The 20,070-nt window shown below is 35.3% G+C and overlaps 2 protein-coding genes across 3 annotated transcripts; one reads left to right on the forward strand and one right to left on the reverse strand.

The window, feature by feature from the left end:
• The first annotated feature begins 677 nt into the window (after positions 1-677).
• LOC120089334 (chaperonin-like RbcX protein 2, chloroplastic) lies at positions 678-2,609 on the forward strand. The gene is made up of 5 exons (XM_039046772.1): positions 678-1,196; positions 1,565-1,656; positions 1,806-1,863; positions 2,063-2,128; positions 2,220-2,609. The coding sequence occupies exons 1-5, from the start codon at positions 879-881 to the stop codon at positions 2,319-2,321; spliced, it is 636 nt and encodes a 211-aa protein (XP_038902700.1). The 5' UTR covers positions 678-878; the 3' UTR covers positions 2,322-2,609.
• On the reverse strand, positions 1,204-6,275 carry LOC120089333 (pentatricopeptide repeat-containing protein At2g13600-like). 2 transcript variants are annotated; one of them, XM_039046771.1, is made up of 3 exons: positions 3,420-6,275; positions 3,099-3,209; positions 1,204-1,504 (listed from the first exon to the last, which is right to left on the reverse strand). In XM_039046771.1, the coding sequence occupies exon 1, from the start codon at positions 6,001-6,003 to the stop codon at positions 3,469-3,471; it is 2,535 nt and encodes an 844-aa protein (XP_038902699.1). In that variant the 5' UTR covers positions 6,004-6,275; the 3' UTR covers positions 1,204-1,504; positions 3,099-3,209; positions 3,420-3,468. The 2 variants fall into 2 exon arrangements, with proteins under 2 accessions (XP_038902699.1, XP_038902698.1); XM_039046770.1 differs by having other exon boundaries at positions 3,099-6,275.
• Positions 6,276-20,070: the final 13,795 nt, after the last annotated feature.

Genomic DNA, 20,070 nt, shown 5'->3' on the forward strand with positions numbered 1-20,070 from the left:
ACAAATTTCACTATATAAATTGAAATTGAGTACTTAATCTTAATTCAATATATGAAAATAATTAAATTAGATTTTTACATATTTACTTTTTGCTTCTTTTAAGAACATAATTTTAAATAAATGACCTGATTAACTCGAACCAACTCAATCCAAATATTTCATGGTTGGATTGGGTTGGGTTCATTTTTTAATAAGAGTTATTTGGATTGAAGAAATTTATAACCCGAACAATTTGGTTGGGTCTAAAAAGTTTTTCAACTCAACTCATGAATACCATTAGTTTTAAAGAACTCAAAGAGATATTATGATTAGGGGCATATTGAATCCCCCTCTAATTATCATATGGAAAAATCACTCAATATTTATAAAATACATTAGTTTATTTCTTAATTATAATAAATTGTTGTTATGATAAAGTTTGATGTTTGATTTGCAATTATTAAACTAAAAATTTTTGTAATGTTATGATTTAAAAAAGAACCAGTAAAAAATTTTATTTCAATATGAAAAAAAAAACCACGTTTGATTTGGGAGTTGGAATATTGCAATGGATGATTTGGGACCTCAGAAAAATGTTTGGTTTACGTTGGCAGTTGACATGCATATTTTGGGGAAAAAGAAAAAAGAAAGAAAAATGAAATTAACAACGACAAACTTAAAAAATATGAAACCTTCTTTCATCTGTTTCTTGTACAATTCCAAATTGAATTCTCAAAGTTTAAGTTTGTCACGGTAGCTGAATCTTTGACCCAATCTCCCCTATTCTCCAAAACCCATTTCCACTTCTTCTTTATATTCACTTTATTCTCATTCCTTTATTGCCACTCCTTAAATCCTGCTTCTCTTCACGGTTGTGATCCTTTCAATCTTTTTCCAAAATGGTGGGAGCTTTGTTTGTTGTTGGTGCGCCGGTCGTCGACTCGCCGCCGTGTCCGTCTTTGTGTTCGGACTCATCGCCGGTTACCATTACGAGTCTTAGAAGTGGTGGGGATTTGGTTTTGCAAAGGAAATCGAGTCATTTGGCCGTGTCTAAGTCGGTGGATTTGAGAAGTTCGTTTGTCAATTCCGCCGGTGAGTGGCGGCTCTCGGCCAGTGGTGGTAACCGGAGTCGGAGGAACCAACGGAGGAACCGGAGGCTTGTTGTTGTCAATGAATTTGCTGGGCAGTATGAGGACAGTTTTGATGATGTGAAAATGGTATGGATATGATGACTCTCTTCTTCAATGCAAAAATGCAAAATGATCCGTCCCGTTTGGTAACAATTTCGTTTTTTATTTTTTGTTTTTGAAAATTAAGCCTATTTAAATAGGCTAAACGGGACAATTTCGTTTTTTATTTTTTGTTTTTGAAAATTAAGCCTATTTAAATAGGCTTAATTTTTAGAAGCCGAAAACAAAAAATGAAATGGTTCTTCGTCTTTTGATTTCCGGTTTTTGATCATTGTTATCAAATGCTTGCCTCTTCTCCTGCTTCCTGAATGATGAATGTTCTTGGCACTTGAATTCTGCATTTAAAAAGGGAAAAAAGAATTATTTTAAGCTCACCAGAAGCTTTCTATTTGCAGCAAATACAGAATTATTTCACATACAAAGCTGTGAAGACAGTTCTGAATCAGCTTTATGAGATGAACCCTACTCAATACAGATGGTTTTATAAGTAAGTGAAGCCTTTCACTTTAGTTTTTAAGAAGTTAATTCATTATGACTGCCAATGTAAATTCTTACTCTCTGGAAATCAAAACAGTGTTTCCAGTACATATCCATTTCCCCACCTAATCTTGAATTTCAATTTTTCTACATCAACAGCTTTGTTGTAAATCACAAGCCTGGGGAAGGGAAGCGTTTCATCCGAACTCTTGTAAAGGTAGTATGGCAATCTCTAGAAATTGTAAGCCTAAATATAACCCACTTGATTAAGACATTATATCGTCAACCAAATTCCCACATAATATGTTAATCTCAAAACGTGAAAAAAAGAGTCTATTTGAATTACATTAAGGATGAGTATATAATTTGAGTACTGAACAATAAGATATTGGATTGTGTATTTGTATGATTAACAGGAGAAGCAAGATTTGGCTGAGAGAGTGATGATAACAAGGCTTCATCTCTATAACAAATGGGTTAAGGTAAGAACAAACTTGGTATTTAGAGGACAAATTCTTTGTTGGAACCATTATAAGAACACATATTGAATTGTGATTTGGTGTTGTTTCATAGAAATGTGATCACGCTGAAATGTACAAAGAGATATCTGATGAGAACTTGGAGTTGATGCGAGAGCGACTAATGGAGACTGTGATATGGCCTTCCGATGACTAAAGCTTTTAGGAGATTGGCAGACTAGGAGCTAGCAGATTTTTTTTCTTAATTATTTTCCTTTAGTGTCGACCAATCAGGCCATGTTCTTAATTAGTTGTCATTCACATTCATATTATTTTCCACCAACTAATAAGAATTCTTACATCCAATAATATAAAAGTTTTCAATGTAAATACTTTCAACATCTTATACATGTTAAAAGTATCAATCTTATTGGATATGTTGCTATATACAAAAGACATTCTGAAGTTTAGTCCAACCGTATCATATATGTTGTACTTGTACTAATCAAACCTCAAAGATTTCTCATTTCGTACTAATTTAGGTATAACTCAATTAGTTTAAGCATATACCTCTAACTAAAAGTTCATAGTTTCAGGAACCCTTTAATATATTCATATATTGTTGAACTCAATAATAATAATAATAAATTATATTTCACATTCTGTGTCAACACCCTTCCACTTGAAAGACAATCATAATATCTCAATTTCTAAAGCAAAATTATGCAGGTGATATTTACTATCTTCAAGAGAAATTTATGTAGATCCACCATCATAGTCAAGGTGATAAAGGTGGTAATATTTAGTAAAAGGTGTTGGTTCATGGTTGTTGATTTAGAACTCTTTCAGTGATAACTCGAGGAATACATATTTAAAATGGACGTCATATATCTAAATCATAATTTGTACCATCAAGTAGAATGGTTTGTTTATACATGATAAACCAACACACTTGTGAAGGATAATGAGAATTTTTAGTACAAAGTATTCGTACCGGTTCGGTTCTTGGAGCAATCTTGATCTGTTGTTGGAACCAGGCAATTGGCCAATCACACCGTTGGAGATTGCAACGAAGAATGCAGCAAGAACAGTCCAAAATGTACACCTGTTCCACATAACAAGGAGCTCTTGTAAGATATCTTGGGAAAGAACAGAGAATATCGATCTGGGACTCATCCCCTCCATTTTACAATTCTCTCACAAAGCACATCTCGTTCAGTTTAGAATTAGCAGGATTGAATCATGAGAGCGAAATGCAAGGAGCAAATCTTGACAATTTTTTTTTTTTTAAAAGCTCTTTTACATATATACCCACTTAAAATCACGTTCTGGCGGTCTGGCTGGACGCCAGAAAATTCTAAATTTCAGCCCATATCTCGGATCAATGATGTCAAAGAATTCAAATTTTCGTAGATCTTTTCTGATTGAGGGTGTAAAACGTCAGTAGCAGTGAAATAGTGAACCCGATTTCCAATTACAATCCAGCTAGTTCCTGGAGGCTTTCCTAGACCTCTTTCTCTAAGCCGCTTTCTTATCTGTACAACCTCTGACCAAAGGCCTGCTGCTGCGTAGATATTGGAAAGCAAAACAAAATTGCCTGGATTGGTTGGTTCTAATTCAACAAGCTTTCCAAAGATGGTCTCCACTAGCTTTTTATTGCTTTTAACCTGACATGAACTGAGCAAAGCTCTCCAAATTGATGCATCAGGCTCAATGGGCATTGAGTTGATGAAAGCTATAGCTTCAGGAAAATGACCCCCACGACCAAGCAGATCGACCATACAACCATAGTGAGTAAGTTGAGGAGCCATACCAAAATCCTGCACCATGGAATTGAAAAGCTGCAAACCTGTCTCGGTCAAACCAGAATGGCTGCAGGCAGATAAAACAGATACAAAAGATGCATTGTTTGGCTTGAAACCATCATCCAACATCTTTGCAAAGGCTAGAGTAGCATCACGTCCGCGACCATGCATGCCATATCCTGTTATCATGGCATTCCATGAGACAATATTTCTTGCCTGCAGGGTGTTAAAAATCGTTTCTGCATATTGCATTTTACCACATCGCATATACATTGTTATAAAAGCATTTGCTAGTGAAGCATCCAACTCAAGAGATTTTTCCCTTCTAGTTGTGTAAGCATGCAAGCACTGTCCTAGTGGTAGATGGGCAAGCTGGGTACAAGATGTGAGAATATTTATGATTGTCACAGAGTTGGGCTCCAGCTCAGAAATCATATGGTTAAAAAGTAATAGAGCTTTTCCTGCATTGTCATTCTTTATATAACTTGAAATAAGGGAATTCCATGAGATTAAATCTCTTTGAGGACATCTAGTAAACAGATTTGTAGCTGATCCTTCATCACCACAATTGACGTACATTTCAGTCAGTGAAGTGTTCAAAGAAGTATTTATTTCAAGACCATTTTTTATTGCCAAACCATGGATCGATCGCCCAAACAGTAAATCACTTCCATCTTTACACAATGCGAGGAGAGATATCATCGTGTACGAATTAAACTTGATTTCTGATTCACACATCATCGTAAAGAGTTCAAATGCTTTGGCTCGAAACTTACTCTGAGCAAGTGCTGATATCAAAGTGTTCCACGAGATGACATCCAAGCCGCTCATCTTCTCAAAAACATTCTGTGTGTAATCAATTTGATTGTGCTCAACGTACATGCTTAACAATGCATTGCCCAGAAATGCATTTAGTTCCATTCCACTTTTCGTGGCATGAGCATGTAAGCCTCTACCCCATATCGAACCATCATTTAGATCTTCACATAAAGACAACAGAATCGCAATGGTTCTTTCGTCTTCTTTTATGTGTTCCAAACGCATTTTATTAAACAAAGCTATAGCTTCAGCATGAAATCCAAAAACAACGTAAGCAGATATCATAGAATTCCATAAAGCAGCATCAGAGGTGGGAACGGCATTAAACAACGCACATGATGATTCCAGATTTCCATTATCACTATACATATTCAATAGTGCATTTAATATAAACAAGTCATCAATAAAATTGAACTTGATAGCCAATTGGTGCAGTTGCATGCCTAATCGGAGACATTCAGATTCTGCACATGCTTGAATTACCACCAACATGGTAACAGCATCAAACTTTATACCCTCTGTCAGCATACTACTAAAAAGCTTCAAAGCTTTCGCGTAATCTCCAATATCAAAATATCCGGTTATTATTGCATTCCAACTCACTATGTTTTTCACCACCATCAAGCTAAAAACACGGTGTGAAAGTGCTGCATCAAATCTCATATAAAATCCTATCAAAGCAGTACCGACATAAGCATCCATATCAAACAATCCATTTCTCAAACAAAAACCATGAATCTCTTGTCCTAATCTTAACTCCAACATCTCACCACATGCCAAAAGCAGAGCCACTACGGTACGGGAATTGGGTGTGAGGCCTGCCTTTTTCATCTCCATGAACAACAACACTGCTTCCTTATAGCACGAACACCCCACATATCCCGAAATCAAAGCATTCCACGATACCAAATCTCGTTCAAGCATTTCATCGAACACTTTACTGGCCTCTGTAACAAGCCCACATTTACAATAGAAGTCGACCAAGGCAGTCCCAATCCGAACATCTTTGATCAAATCCGAATCCCTAATACAAGAATGAATTCTTACCCCTTTATCAATGGCGTTGAGCCTCCCGCAAGCCTTTAGAACAAGAGGCATTGTAGCAGAATCGGGTGCAATGCCAAGAGATTCCATCTGGGTATATGTAGAAAGAATGGCATGATCATTCTTAAGCTTGGTTTGGTGCTTTATGATTGAGTTCCAATCCTTTGAAACATTGATCAAATTAGGAGTTGAAGAGAGTCTATGAATGCTTAGAGTGACTGCAATTTCCATTGACAAAGACCCAACAACATTTGGCGGGGGAAGGAGAAAGGAAGTTAATGGATAGAGTAAAGGATTAACCGCTTCTTAGAGTTATGGGCGGAAATTATTTAATTATTTAACTGCGGGTTAAATTACAATTTCAATTACCTTTTAATATTTTGTATTAATAAGGAGGGCAAAATACATTTTTAGTCCTTAAGATTTGAAGTTAGTATCTATTTGGTCCCAAAAGTTTCAAAACAAACACTTTAGGATTTGTTTGGTAAAGAATCTGAAAACATAAATTTGAAATTAGGGATTAAATGAAAACAAGGTTGTATTTTATGTTTTCAGATATGTGTTTGGTAGTAAATTCAGAAATTGAATTCTAATATGAACAATTGTAAACTAATTGTAGTAATCCATTAAATATTAGTTGATAATAAATTATGATTATTTTAATGAACATGTTTTATGTTTAAAAAAATTGTATAATTATTGTTTGTAATATTATATAATTTATAGGAAATTTTGAAATTTTAGTTTCTATGGTTTGGAGTAAGTTAAAATTTAGGTTTTATGGTTTATAATTAGAATTTAACCATATGGTTGGATAAAAACTTCGTAATAAATAGTCCCTACTGGTAGGGACTATTTAAGAAGATTTAACAAACCATAGAGACTATATATGAAATTATATCAAACAATAGGAATTAAATTCTAAATTTTAAAACTAACTTTATCCGAACCATAGGGACCAAACATAAAATTTAACCTTATTTAATTTATGATACATTACCTAATACATATTTTAATTTCTTTAAAAAAATTAAATTGGGTTTATAACCTAACTACTATATTTCTAAATATTTTTATCTTTATTTAATATAATTTTACATTTGAATTTTTAAAATTCAAAATTTGGATACAAAGAAAATACGAAAATGTTGTTTTCAGATTTTGTACGGTTTGAATCATAAAATCGAAAATAGTTTTCAAAAACAAAATTTAGGTGTCTGCCAAACATATATTCACTGAATTGCAAACCAAACAAAACATAAAATAAAATTCAGATTGCGAACCAAACAGACCCTTAATCCATAAAATTTAGAAAATGGGCGTATTGAATAAGTAAATTTTAAACAAGGTTTTCATTATTTTTCAGAATTCGGTTGACTTCTCTCTCCCTCCCTTCCTCTCTTTTTTCTCCCCTCCATCTCTCCTCTGAAAATGGCTCTAACTAGTAATGCAAGCAGATCCATCAAATTCCTATACAACCCTAGGATTTTGTGCTTTCAATCAATGAATATTAGGCATGAACACCATAAACAACTAAGGGTAAGTTCCTATACAACTCTAGGGGTAATTGGCAAAAATGGCCATTTTGGGATTTGATTTGGTATATTTGACCTTTTTTAAAAAAATAATTTTTTTGACCCCTTGATGATGTAGGCATAAGAAATTTTTTATGTACAATTACTCTTATGCCTCATTTATTAAATTCTCACTCTTAAATTTCAACAACCAAAAAATTAGTTGTACAACCAAAATTAATTCACAAAAAATTCTCCACCAAAATTAATTCACCAAATTATTTTACAACCCACAACAAAAAATTCTATTCACAAAAAAATCTCTTCACGAAATTGTGATTCACAAAAAGTTCTCTTCACCAAATCGTCTCCAGAACGAAAAGTTTTTCGTCAAGTCCAAAACTTGTACCTCACGAAGTTGTGATTTTGTACACTTCGTAAGAAGATATATTGTTTCATTTTTGTATTCAGTGGTTCAATCATTTCTTTCATGTTAGAATTCATTTGCTTATATTGATGCTTGCTTGCTTGTTTCTTTTTTTCTAATGTCATATAGAAGCATATTTGAAAATTAAAACAAGAAAAAAAGACAAAAAAAAAAACTATTTTTTTAAGATACCTGACCGAACTTCCCCAGGTACTAAGAAAATAGGTTGAAATTATCCAGACGGGCTTCATGGGATAGGAACCAGAAACGAAAGGTATTTGAAAATAAAAAAAGTGACGAAATAACTATTTTCATTAAGATACCAGGCTGAGCTTCATTGGATATATTGGAAATAGGTTTGAAACTACCCAGACGGGCTTCATGGAATATAATCGGGTACGAGGTATGGGGCGACCCGGTCGGGCCTGGGCGGGTATTAAGGGTATTTTGCATGAAAAAAGTTTACATAACCCGGTTGGTAATTGGTGCCTACATGCATGGACCTCACTGAGAATTACGTGTATTTTGAATGTTCAAGAACTCGGCCTGGTCGGGAATTGGGGCCTACATACTGGACCTAGCTGGAAATTACGTGTATGAAAAAGTTTACATGAACCTAACAAAAAATTGGCGCCTACATGCATGGACCCGACCGGGGATGACGTGTATTTTGCATGAAAAAAGTTTACATGATCCTACCGGGAATTAGTGCCTACATGCATGGACTCCGTGGGGAATTACGTGTATTTGAATGTTTATGAACCCGGCCCGATCGGGAATTGGCACCTATATGCATGGATCTGGCTGGAAATTACGTATATTTTGTATGAAAAATGTTTACATGTCCCGACCGAAAATTGGCGCTTACATGTATGGACCCGGCCGGAATTACATTATTTTTGCATGATGGTTTTACATAATACAAAGTACTTTAAAAAAAAGAACATGTAACATATTTTGCATGTTTTACATAACAAAACACATTAAGCCAACTATAGAGTTTCATTCATCACTTGAATCATTAATTACAAAAAAGTTTACAAACTTCTAAAACAATGCTCTATTTGTCCAAATTTGAATGGCATATTGTCTACGAAAATATATCATTCTATCTTGTATTAAGGTGTATATTTTGGATCTGGTTACATCATATTTGAAAAATCTACATGCGAATATATCACCACTCTCATGTTGTTGAGACTCGAAATCAACTCGACCTAGAGGTTCATTTCCAATTCCATTATAACCTACATCTTTCATCAGATAGATAAATTGAAAGTCAACACAACACATTGAGAATAAATTAATAGTAAATACAACACAACTCCTTGAAAATTAAATATAACAATAATAATAACCTCTAAGACCGGTCGAACCTGGTCAAGTAATGGACCGGGCCAAAATCCATAATCAAAATTGACTGAAATATGCCCACCCGGATATGGGACCAGACCAAAAAATAGTATACTCCCTCACTCCACAACTGGTCCTGCCCCTCTACGCCCTTTTCCCCGGTTAGGCACGTATGAAACCCGACTGGGCAGGCTTCTAACCCCCCTTCCCCTCCCCCCTGCGTCTTTTCATTACTCATCGGGTCTTATACCCAGTTAAGCTTGTCTAAAGCCCGACCAGGTAGGTGCCCAACTTTCCTCCCCCATCTTTTCATTTGCCTCATCTGGTACCATACCCGGTTAGGCTCGTATGAAGCTCGATCATGTAGGAACCATTTTCCAGAAAATAAATGTTCACTTTTTTTTGGAAAAAAAAATTAACTTTTTGGGTCCAAATCGTTCAGATAACGCCAAAAATAATGTTCTAATGCAAAAATGTTTCTCAAACAGAAGAAATATCAAACAAATGGCAAATTTCAAAATTAAAAATGGCCGATCTCAAAAAATTGATTTAAAACAATCATTTTCAAATGGAAAAATTTTAATGGAAAATCTGAAATTATCTTCAAATGGAAAGAAAAATTGCAAGAAGTAGGAAAGGATGGAAATTGAAGGGGAAATGGAAAGGGCCAAACGACTGGAATGGAGATAGTGAAGAGAATGGGTTGTGATTTTGAAATCTCAAGGGTTTTACATTGTTTGAAAATGGGTAGGGTAAAAAATCTACGTTTTTAAAAAGGAGCCAAAATTACAAAATAAAACTTGAAAAGGATTATATCTATCAATTTTCCCAACTCTAGGATGGACATGGCATTTGCACCAAAATTGACATGGGCCTGCAGAACAAAACATAATATAAAAGAGAAAGAAGTTGGTGAAAAACAATTTAGATGATTCGTAAATTCATAAAAAAGGGAAGTGCGGTTTCAGAGAAGGGGTAGAAGTGACAGAGAAAGGGGAAAGAGGAGAAACAGAATCAGAAAGAAAAAAAAAAAAAAAAGAAGAAGAGAAGAGAAGCATGCCTAATAAAAAAACTGCTCTAGTCCTCATGGGACACATAAATACATGAAAACTTGGTTTCTATCCTACTGTAGTTAAGTATGCCAACTACCTCTGGTAAATCCCGAAGGAAACACAACCTCTGGTGAATCCCAAAGGAAACACAACCCCTGGTGGATCCCGAAGGAAATATACCCCTAGTGAATCCCGAAGGAAACACAATATCTGGTGAATTCCGAAGGAAACACAATCTGGTGAATCCCGAAGGAAACACAATATTTGGTGAATCTTGAAGAAAATACAATATGGTGAATCCCGAGGAAAACACAATCTGGTAAATCCCAAAGGAAACACAATATTTAGTGGGCATCTAACTAATTATTAAAGACACTATCACAGTCTCAACATCACAATTATCACAATATGATTTTATAACATACATATACACCTCAATATCATAACATACATATACACCTCAATATCCTGGCTATACAACATGCATATACGCCTCAATATCCTCATAGTGAATCAAGTATCATCTCTTACTAGCATGCAAGTATCTACGTGCACAAATAAATCTTTTAGATTCTCATACAAGAACATATATCGGTTATACTATACTATCCATTTATCATGCTATCGTTCTGTCATGATATTCATCCATTATGCTAGCATATATCTAGTATCTAGCCCGTGGGCAGTTCCAGTATTAAGATTACTTACCTCGATACTAGATTCAGATATCGATCCAAGAGGTAGTCTTCAATAATAAATCTTTGAATTCAATTCCCCAACGAAGCCTAAGTAACAACCATCCTCAAGATTCCAATCTCCAAAATCTTTCTTCAATCAGACCTTGTTTCCAACTTTTAATCCATTTCTCCCTTAAAATTTTCAATTCACAAAGAATTTAACTAACCCCCTTCCACAATGAAATTAATTCTTGACATTAATTTCAAATTAAATTTATATGACATAACTCCCTTCCAAAATAAATTAATTCTTGACATTAATTTCAAACTAAATTTGTGTGATATAACCCCCTTCCAAAACGAAATTAATTCTTGACATTAATTTCAAATTAAATTTGTGTGACATAAAAAATCAAATCTTCATAACTTTCCTCCAATTAAACCATTAAATTGAAACACCCCTTCCTTCCAAAATGAAATTAATTCTTGACATTAATTTCAAATTTAATTTATTTGATATTAAAAGTCCAATTTCCATAACTTCTCTCTAATTAAACCATTAAATTGAAACACCTTTTCCTTCCAAAATGAAATTAATTCTTGACATTAATTTCAAATTTAATTTGTTTGACATTAAAAGACCAATTTTCATAACTTCCCTCCAATTAAACCATTAAATTGAAACACCCCTTTCTTAGCAATTAAATCACAATAATTACATTTTGAATTTCCAAAATTCAAAAAATGTCCTCTAATACTAGAAAATATTGAAATTACATTAAGAACAAAATTTAGTGTGTTACATTCTTCCCTCCTTAAAGAACTTTCGTCCTCGAAAGTTCATTCCTGAAAAAGCTCTGGGTACGTGGTCCTCATCTCATCCTCTCATCCCAAGTGCCCTCCTCGAACTGGTGATTCTGCCACGAAATCTTTGCAACTGCTATTTCCCTATTGCGTAACATCTTCACCTCTCTGGCGAGAATCTACACAGGCCTCTCTTCATAACTCAAGTTGCCATTCAACCACAATGGCTCAAAGTCAACTACATAGGACGAATCTGTTACATACTTTCTCAGCATCGAAACATAGAAGACATTATGAACTGAAGAAAGTGATGGAGGCAATGCCAATCGGTAAGCTATGAGACCAATTCGCTCCAACACTTCGAAAGGTCCAATGAACCTCGGGTTCAGCTTCCCTTTCCTTTCAAACCTCAAAACACCCTTCATAGGTGCCACCTTTAAGAACACTTTATCACCAGTCTCAAATTCTAGGTCCTTACATCTCACGTCGGCGTAGCTTTTCTGTCTGCTCTGAGTTGTTTGCATACGAGCCTTGATCTTCTATATTGCCCCATTCATGACTTGCACTAGCTCAAGTTCTAGCAATTTCCTCTCTTCTACCTCATCTCAACACACAGGAGACCTGCAGCTCTTCCCATAGAGGGCTTCAAACGACGACATGCCAATGGTAGCCGGATAATTCTTATTATGCTAATTCCATCAAATGCAAGTGAGAGTCTCAACTCCCTGAAAACTCTAACACACAAGTGCACAACATATTCTCCAATGTCTGGTTCAACCATTCTTTCTGACCATCAATCTGTGGGTGAAATGCTGTATTAAAATCCAATCGAGTACCCAATGCTAACTGGAGACTCTTCCAAAAACTAGATGTAAAACGAGAGTCACTGTTTGACACAGCTGAAACTAGTATCAAAAGAGGTGTGACAACCCCTTCCATATATAACTATGAAACTTAAGATGCTGAAAACCAACAATACTTTAACACGCTCAAGCTGAGAACTATGAAAACTGTCATGAGCTTAAGAAATTCTTATCCACTAAAAACATATATTTGAGCTTACCATTCTATCATATGGAAAACTTCATATTTGTAGTGGAGAAACTGGTTATGCTATATAATGCGTCATTTGAAGATACGTACCAGAACAAATTTGCTCAACTGAATACTGCTTCTACTCTAAAAGCGCTGACTGTGATGTCTGTCTTAGGGTCTACATGTCTAAGAATAACTCTATCTAATTAAGTCTCACATTCATGAGAAACTTATCATGAGGCTCTATACTGTCTATAAAACTTCTTAAGCCAATCCTCATATTATTCTTTAGCCTTAAAACAATCACATATCATTACTTAGACCCTGTTGCAGATGAGTCTAAAATTCCCTCTGAAAATGAGGTTTTGAAGTCCCTAGATGGTAAAGCATCAGTCAATTGATAACACATTTCCATAACCTCGTAATAACCGTAATTGATCCCTATAGTTAGTTCTTACGATAAAATCCTCTTAATTCATAAGTCATAGCTTGAATTACTTGTATTCCCTAGAGCTAGTTAATTCAGTGCCCATGCAAGGGAAAACGTACTATCCTGTACTGCTCCAAACCCACCTATAGCAACTTCTTGTTATTAACTCAACTTTATTACCAATCTATCCCTTATGCCAATGGTGATATTGGAAGATCCAACTTACTTACTTTTGTGCATATACCACTTTTGTCTACTTCGAGTTGGATTAATTTCCTCTTTCAATCAAATTGATGGTCTTGCTAGTTCATGTTTCGAACTTGCACACTACGTCAAAATCCCTTAAATCTTACTAATGCCCTCAATGGTTTACCTCTTAATAATGAAACCTCAACATACCATGTCAATAGTTCTGAACATCTACTGTAGGGTTGGCAAAAAAACCCGACGGGGCGAGGATTCCCCGGTTTGACCGGGGATGGGGTCAAACCGGGAATTTATTCGGGGCCCCTAGGGACGGTATCCCCGCCCCGACCCCGACACCGATTAATCCCCGACCCCGAATTTATATATATATTTTTATCCCCTCCCCAGTCCCCTCTCGCTTTCTGCAATCTGCAACAAAACATCCCTCTCCTCTCGCTCTTTACATCGCTCTCGCTCTCGCTCTCGCCCTCGCGCTCGTGCTCTCACTCTCACTCATCCCTCCCCTCTCGCTCTCACTCATCTCTCGTTCTTACACGCTCATCCTTCCCCTCCGTTGAAGTCTGTCACGAATGAGGCCCCGCGAGGACCCTGTTTCCCCGACGGGGATGGGGGACAATTTCCCCTACGGGGCCGGAGACGGGGGACGCCCCCCGCCCCGCCCCGGTCCCATTGCCAACCCTAATCTACTGTTACTAGTAACTCCATTTTAGCTTATACCTTCTCAAACTTTTATTTTGGTAATAGATTCTTGTGCTAAAAAAAATTTTGATACCGATCACCTATGTAAGCTATCTTTCCATCCAACTCATATTCTCCTAAAGTTCCACACGATAATGAGATATTTTTCTTTTACACCGAAACAAATTCCTTGTAACCTCTCATATCATACCTCCAAACCATACTTAACTGGGAGTTTTGAATACATTAAATTCCTTTCTGTTTCCAAAAGAGTAAACTTTCTTGGATAAAAATTTTTTCCACTTTCCAAGTGGAACATAATCTTTTTACTAAAGTATATTTACTTAACTCCTCCATAAGTCTTATCTCTCTCACTAAGAATTTTCATCTTGTAGAATTCTCCTTTGCCAATTTTCATGCTTTTAAACTCCAAAATATTTTTGTTTGTTCATATTTGTCCAACTTTGATCTCCTCATCACAATAAGGCTATGGATTTAATTAATCTAGGTACTCTAAAATAATCCTTCAACCCAAACAAATAATACTTTGCTTTATCCCCTTTAAGTCTAAAATCATGTCCAACTATTTTGGTTTCTTTTAATGACACCAATTTAGCTAGATATTCCAAAAGAATCCTTCATATCACTACACATACTTTACCTAGTCCATCAAGTCGTAGTATTATCAAAGTGATTATGACTTATTAATCCTTTCCAAAATTCCTCTCAAAATGTTTGGTTTTAATATCTCAGAACCTTAAATAAATCCATAGTCTCTTCTTTTTCTCCTTCTTATCCATAAAACAACTTTAACCTTATACTTGAGTATGTGGCCTGTGAAGAAATTTATTTGTACTGACACCAATTGCACTACTCAACAAAAAACATAACACTAATCCTTAATGTATTCTTATCTAGAGAATTTTAATCCTTGACTTGAACATTTAAATACCTTTATTCTTGAATTATCATAACTCTACATAGTTTCATCAACCTTTAAGATCTTTGAACTAAGGTATATATTTGTTTGTTTCTAACAGAATTTTCATGAGATAAACTAGTGCCAAGTGACCTCATAATTTTATTTTTTTCTCCTTTTGTAGCATCGTACCTTAATAATCCGCTTATAATAACTTCTAACAAGCCACTGACCTAGCATTAGAATATAACTAATGCATTTAAGCTAAACAAATATTTAATGCACAACTACCATAAAACTTTTAATTGATAAGACATACCTGGCAATGACGAGGAATCCGTTCATGGGCCATAAGGACAATCTAGACTTACATAGTAAGTCAGTCTATAGAACCTAAAACATGGGCTCTAGTACCAACTGTAACGACCCGACCCCCTAGAACTTAAGTTAGGTCATTACTAAATACATGCATGCATGGAACTTAAAACCACACCCTTTTATGGTGAAATAAATGCTAAATAAATAAGGTAAGTTCAAAAGTTCTCCATTAAATTCAAATATTAAAAACAAAAAATGGGTACCTATAAATCATAAATGATAATAACAATTCTGAATAGTAAGTTTCAAACAACAAAACTAAAAGTTGAAAAAATACATGAAAAGAAATCTAAATATCATGAGCGGAAGCATAAAACTGGTCCCAGTGGCTCAATCACGAATTTTTCTTGTGAATTGTCGGTGCATCTCTACCTTTACCTGAAACAACAACATGAGAAATGATAAGTATAAAATACTCAGTAAGTAACCCCACTACTGGGGTCAGGCTAGGCATTTATGTCCTCTAGATGCCTACCTCTGGCAAAACATAAAAACTGCTCTAGTATTCATGAGACACATACATATATGAAAAACTGGTTTCTATCCTACTGTAGTTAAGTATGCCCACCACCTCTAGTGAATCCCAAAGGAAACACGACCCCTGGTGAATCCCGAAGAAAAACAACTCTTGGTGAATCCCGAAGGAAACACAATATCTGGTGAATCCTGAAGGAAACACAATCTGGTGAATCTCGAAGGAAACACAATATCTGGTGAATCCCAAAGGAAACACAAATCTGGTGAATCCCGAAGGAAACACAATCTGGTGAATCCCAAAGGAAACACAATACTTAGTGGGAATCTAACTAATCAGTAAAGACACTATCACAGTCTCAACATCACAATTATCATAATATGGTTTTATAACATACATATACACCTCAACATGGCTATACAACATGCATATACGCCTCAATATCCTCATAGTGAATCAAGTATCATCTCTTACTAGCATGCAAGTATCTACATGTACAAATAAATCTTTCAGATTCTCATACAAAAATATATATCGGGCATACTATACTATCCATTTATCATGCTATCGTTCTGTCATGATATTCATCTATTATGCTAGCATATATCTAGTGTCTAGCCCGTGGGCAGTTCCAGTAGTAAGATTAATTACCTTGATACTAGATTCAGATATCGATCCAAGCGGTACTCTTCAATTATAAATCTTTGAATTCAATTCCTCAGTGAAGCCTTAGCAACAACCACCCTCAAGATTCCAATCTCCAAAATCTTCCTTCAATCAAACCCTACTTCCAACTTTTAATCCATTTCTCCCTTAAAATTTTCAATTCACAAGGAATTTAACTAACCCCCTTCCACAATGAAATTAATTCTTCACATTAATTTCAAATTAAATTTATGTGACATAACCCCCTTCCAAAATGGAATTAATTCTTGACATTAATTTCAAACTAAATTTGTGTGATATAATCCCCTTCCAAAACAAAATTAATTATTGACATTAATTTCAAATTAAATTTGTGTGACATAAAAATTCCAATTTCCATAACTTCCCTCCAATTAAACCATTAAATTGAAATACTCATTCCTTCCAAAATGAAATTAATTCTTGACATTAATTTTAAATTTTAATTTGACATTAAAAATCCAATTTTCATTTCTCTAATTAAACCATTAAATTGAAACACTTCTTCCTTCCAAAATGAAATTAATTCTTGACATTAATTTCAAATTTAATTTGTTTGATATTAAAAGTCTAATTTCCATAACTTCCCTCCAATTAAACCATGAAATTGAAACACTCATTTCTTAGCAATTAAATCATAATAATTATATTTTGAATTTTCAAAATTCAAAAAGTGCCCTCTAATACTAGAAAATATTGAAATTACATTAAAAACAAAATTTGGGGTGTTACATACCCGTTGTAAAACAAACAACATCCAATAAAGTTTTAGCAAAACTAATATGAACCTTGTATGATATCTAGTTTTGCAATGATGTTTCAAAGGTTTAGGACAAAAGCTACTGAATGGGGGTCAATTATCCCTCCTCTAGATTGAGAAGTACTCAACCAGTCATTAATACCAGAACAATTCTAGTACCTATAACGACTAGTCATCCTTGATTTGGTCAAGAGATCATTAACTTACTTAACAATCTCCCTAAGTGTGACCCGTCATTTTAGGCCCTAAAGATCTGCCCCAAATAGCTAATCCGAAGGGAAAAAATCTGATTGGGGCAAAACCTAAAGCGACTCTATCCATTTTCTCCGTCCACCTTGATATTGACTCACGCAAACACCATCCGAAGGGGGATGTTCCCAGGGCACCACGAGGCCAAGCATGAATATCACGGTGTGAANCAAATAGCTAATCCGAAGGGAAAAAATCTGATTGGGGCAAAACCTAAAGCGACTCTATCCATTTCTGGAGTTCACCTTGATCTTGACCAACTACACAAAACCCATCCGAAAGGGGATGCTCCCAGGACGCCACGAGGGAGTACAAAATGATCTTACGGTGTGAACCAATGATAGAAACCGTAGGATGTGTTGACACACACCCTTCACCCACTTATTATAAACATTCTCTCCGTCCACCTTGATATTGACTCACGCAAACACCATCCGAAGGGGGATGTTCCCAGGGCACCACGAGGCCAAGCATGAATATCACGGTGTGAACATTCAGGGAAAAACGTGGGTGGAATCATTGACATATCAGATACATCTCTTCCTCCCAATGAATATCTTATAACCTAGGGTTTAGTTTACTTTAAAAAAAAAAAAAAAAAAAAAAAAAAACACGGCTAAGAATTTTAACTAAGTGACTTTTTAGGTTTGCTCAAGAATAACTTTTACCTTGGATAGTTAAACAACTTTTGATCATCATCCATTAAACTCTTTAACGGAGTCTTTGACCAATTTTCGCATGCTTGTAGAAAATTTATCTAATTCACCTTTCCAGGTAGGTTCCCAGGTAGGGGTGTTCCATTTCCGTCAGCTTAAGAACCCTAGCCTAAACAGAACCCGCCTCAGACAAAAGGTCCCTTATAGATAGATTTAAAACAAATTTAGTCTTTTATGCCTAGCATACAACTCTCGGATGTGAAGATAGAACTAGTCATACCCCCACATGGTGCATTATGAATAAAAAGACATCTGCCACCCTTGCATAAGGAAACAAACGAGCGGTCATACACTAAGAAAAGTGCATAGAAAGTAAATTAACTAGCAAAATGAAAAACATAGGATGAAAGCATGATAAAAAGAGGTGGAGGCGGACATGTGACTGTTGCGCTGTTTGTATGCTTCTATCTTGAACTACACTAGAGTGTTTATGTGTTGAACTTATTATGCGCCTAGTTGTAGTTAATCATGTGTGTGTCACAAGTTTTCTTATAGTTTGCCAAGTATAAACAAACTACAAGTTTCACATTGTGAGCCAAGTTCGAACTCAAGGATTTGTACTATGAATGTGTGGGAATTATGTGAATGTGGCAAAAACTAAGATAATTATAAGAGAGTCAAAAATCATGTGATTAAATAAATTTATGCAGTGATAATATCTAAACAAGCATGGAATATTTTGAGTTTCATTATGAGAAAATTAAGATAGACAGCAGCTTTAACATGTGTAAAATATATGGAGGTGGCAGGGTTTGGGGGAAATTAATACCACATTCCTAAGTTTAACATTGAAGGATAATCCTAGCTTGCAACATGCATTCATCGCACACCTCTCAGCGGCCAGCCACACTTGTTATATTTATTTTATGCGTGAATGATGTTGCATTGAGCATAAAGTTATTTCTATCTCTAGAAACATTTCTTACTTTGCTTAATGAGATCCACAACTACTTAACCTCTCGGGCAGTTAGTCATAGTTGTTTGACTCAATGAGTGATCATAGGCAAGCATTTAAATAGTCATACACTAAACGAACAGGGTTAACCTTTAAAGATTCAACTTAGTTCATAGTATTAACCCTCCCCCATACCCGGTGAAGATCAGCTACTCATGGTAAATGAGAAAGCGAAGGTAAAGGTGGAGAAGATGTTGAAAGTAGACATGATGATATATATAGATAAAAATAAAGTAGTTGTTTACAAAATGAATTATCTATTAAGTCAAAATGCTATACAACAATAAACAACGGTAAGAAGTAAAGGAAATGGCAGTTGTCAGCAATTTCTTGCTTCTAATAGATGTATGTCAAGGCCACTGGTGATGAGATGGTGGTATGGAGTGGAGAAGGCCCTCTCAGACTCTTGCTCTGATGATGAATGAGGGTGGAGTTTGGAGATGGAAGTTCTCAGAAAAATGTTTTTTGCTCTCTCTTTTATTGTGGTACAAGGATTGAGCCTAAGGGTGTTCTTAGGTAAAATCTCGACTCTTGGACATTTTCTTCATGGGCATCAAGGCTCTATATAGAGAGTCATGTGCTAACAATTGTTGGGATTCCCACTCTAATCGATCATCATCTTCTGACATGGTAGGTGATAATGTCAGCACTGCAATCATGGTCAACATTATGAAATTGTGACAAAAAATCTACTGAAACTGGGTTAGGGATCCCGAGACATGCGATCAAATATTTGTTCATCGAGTGGAAATTTAGTGCATGCGGCCAGCTCCTACAATCAACTGCAAAATATACACTTGGACGCAATTTAATCCATGATATGCGGTCAGTAAGAATGTTTAGTGTACTTCAGTGCAAGTATAATATTCAACATGAATTCTTAGTAAAATCAATGCATATTCTGCTTATCTACCCTCATTATTCTAAGTAAAAGGCTGCAATAACTTGTATAACTATTCTGCTTATATACGTTGGTGTATGTCCA

The sequence above is a fragment of the Benincasa hispida genome, chromosome 10 (assembly GCF_009727055.1).
Source record: "Benincasa hispida cultivar B227 chromosome 10, ASM972705v1, whole genome shotgun sequence".
NCBI lineage: Eukaryota > Viridiplantae > Streptophyta > Magnoliopsida > Cucurbitales > Cucurbitaceae > Benincasa > Benincasa hispida.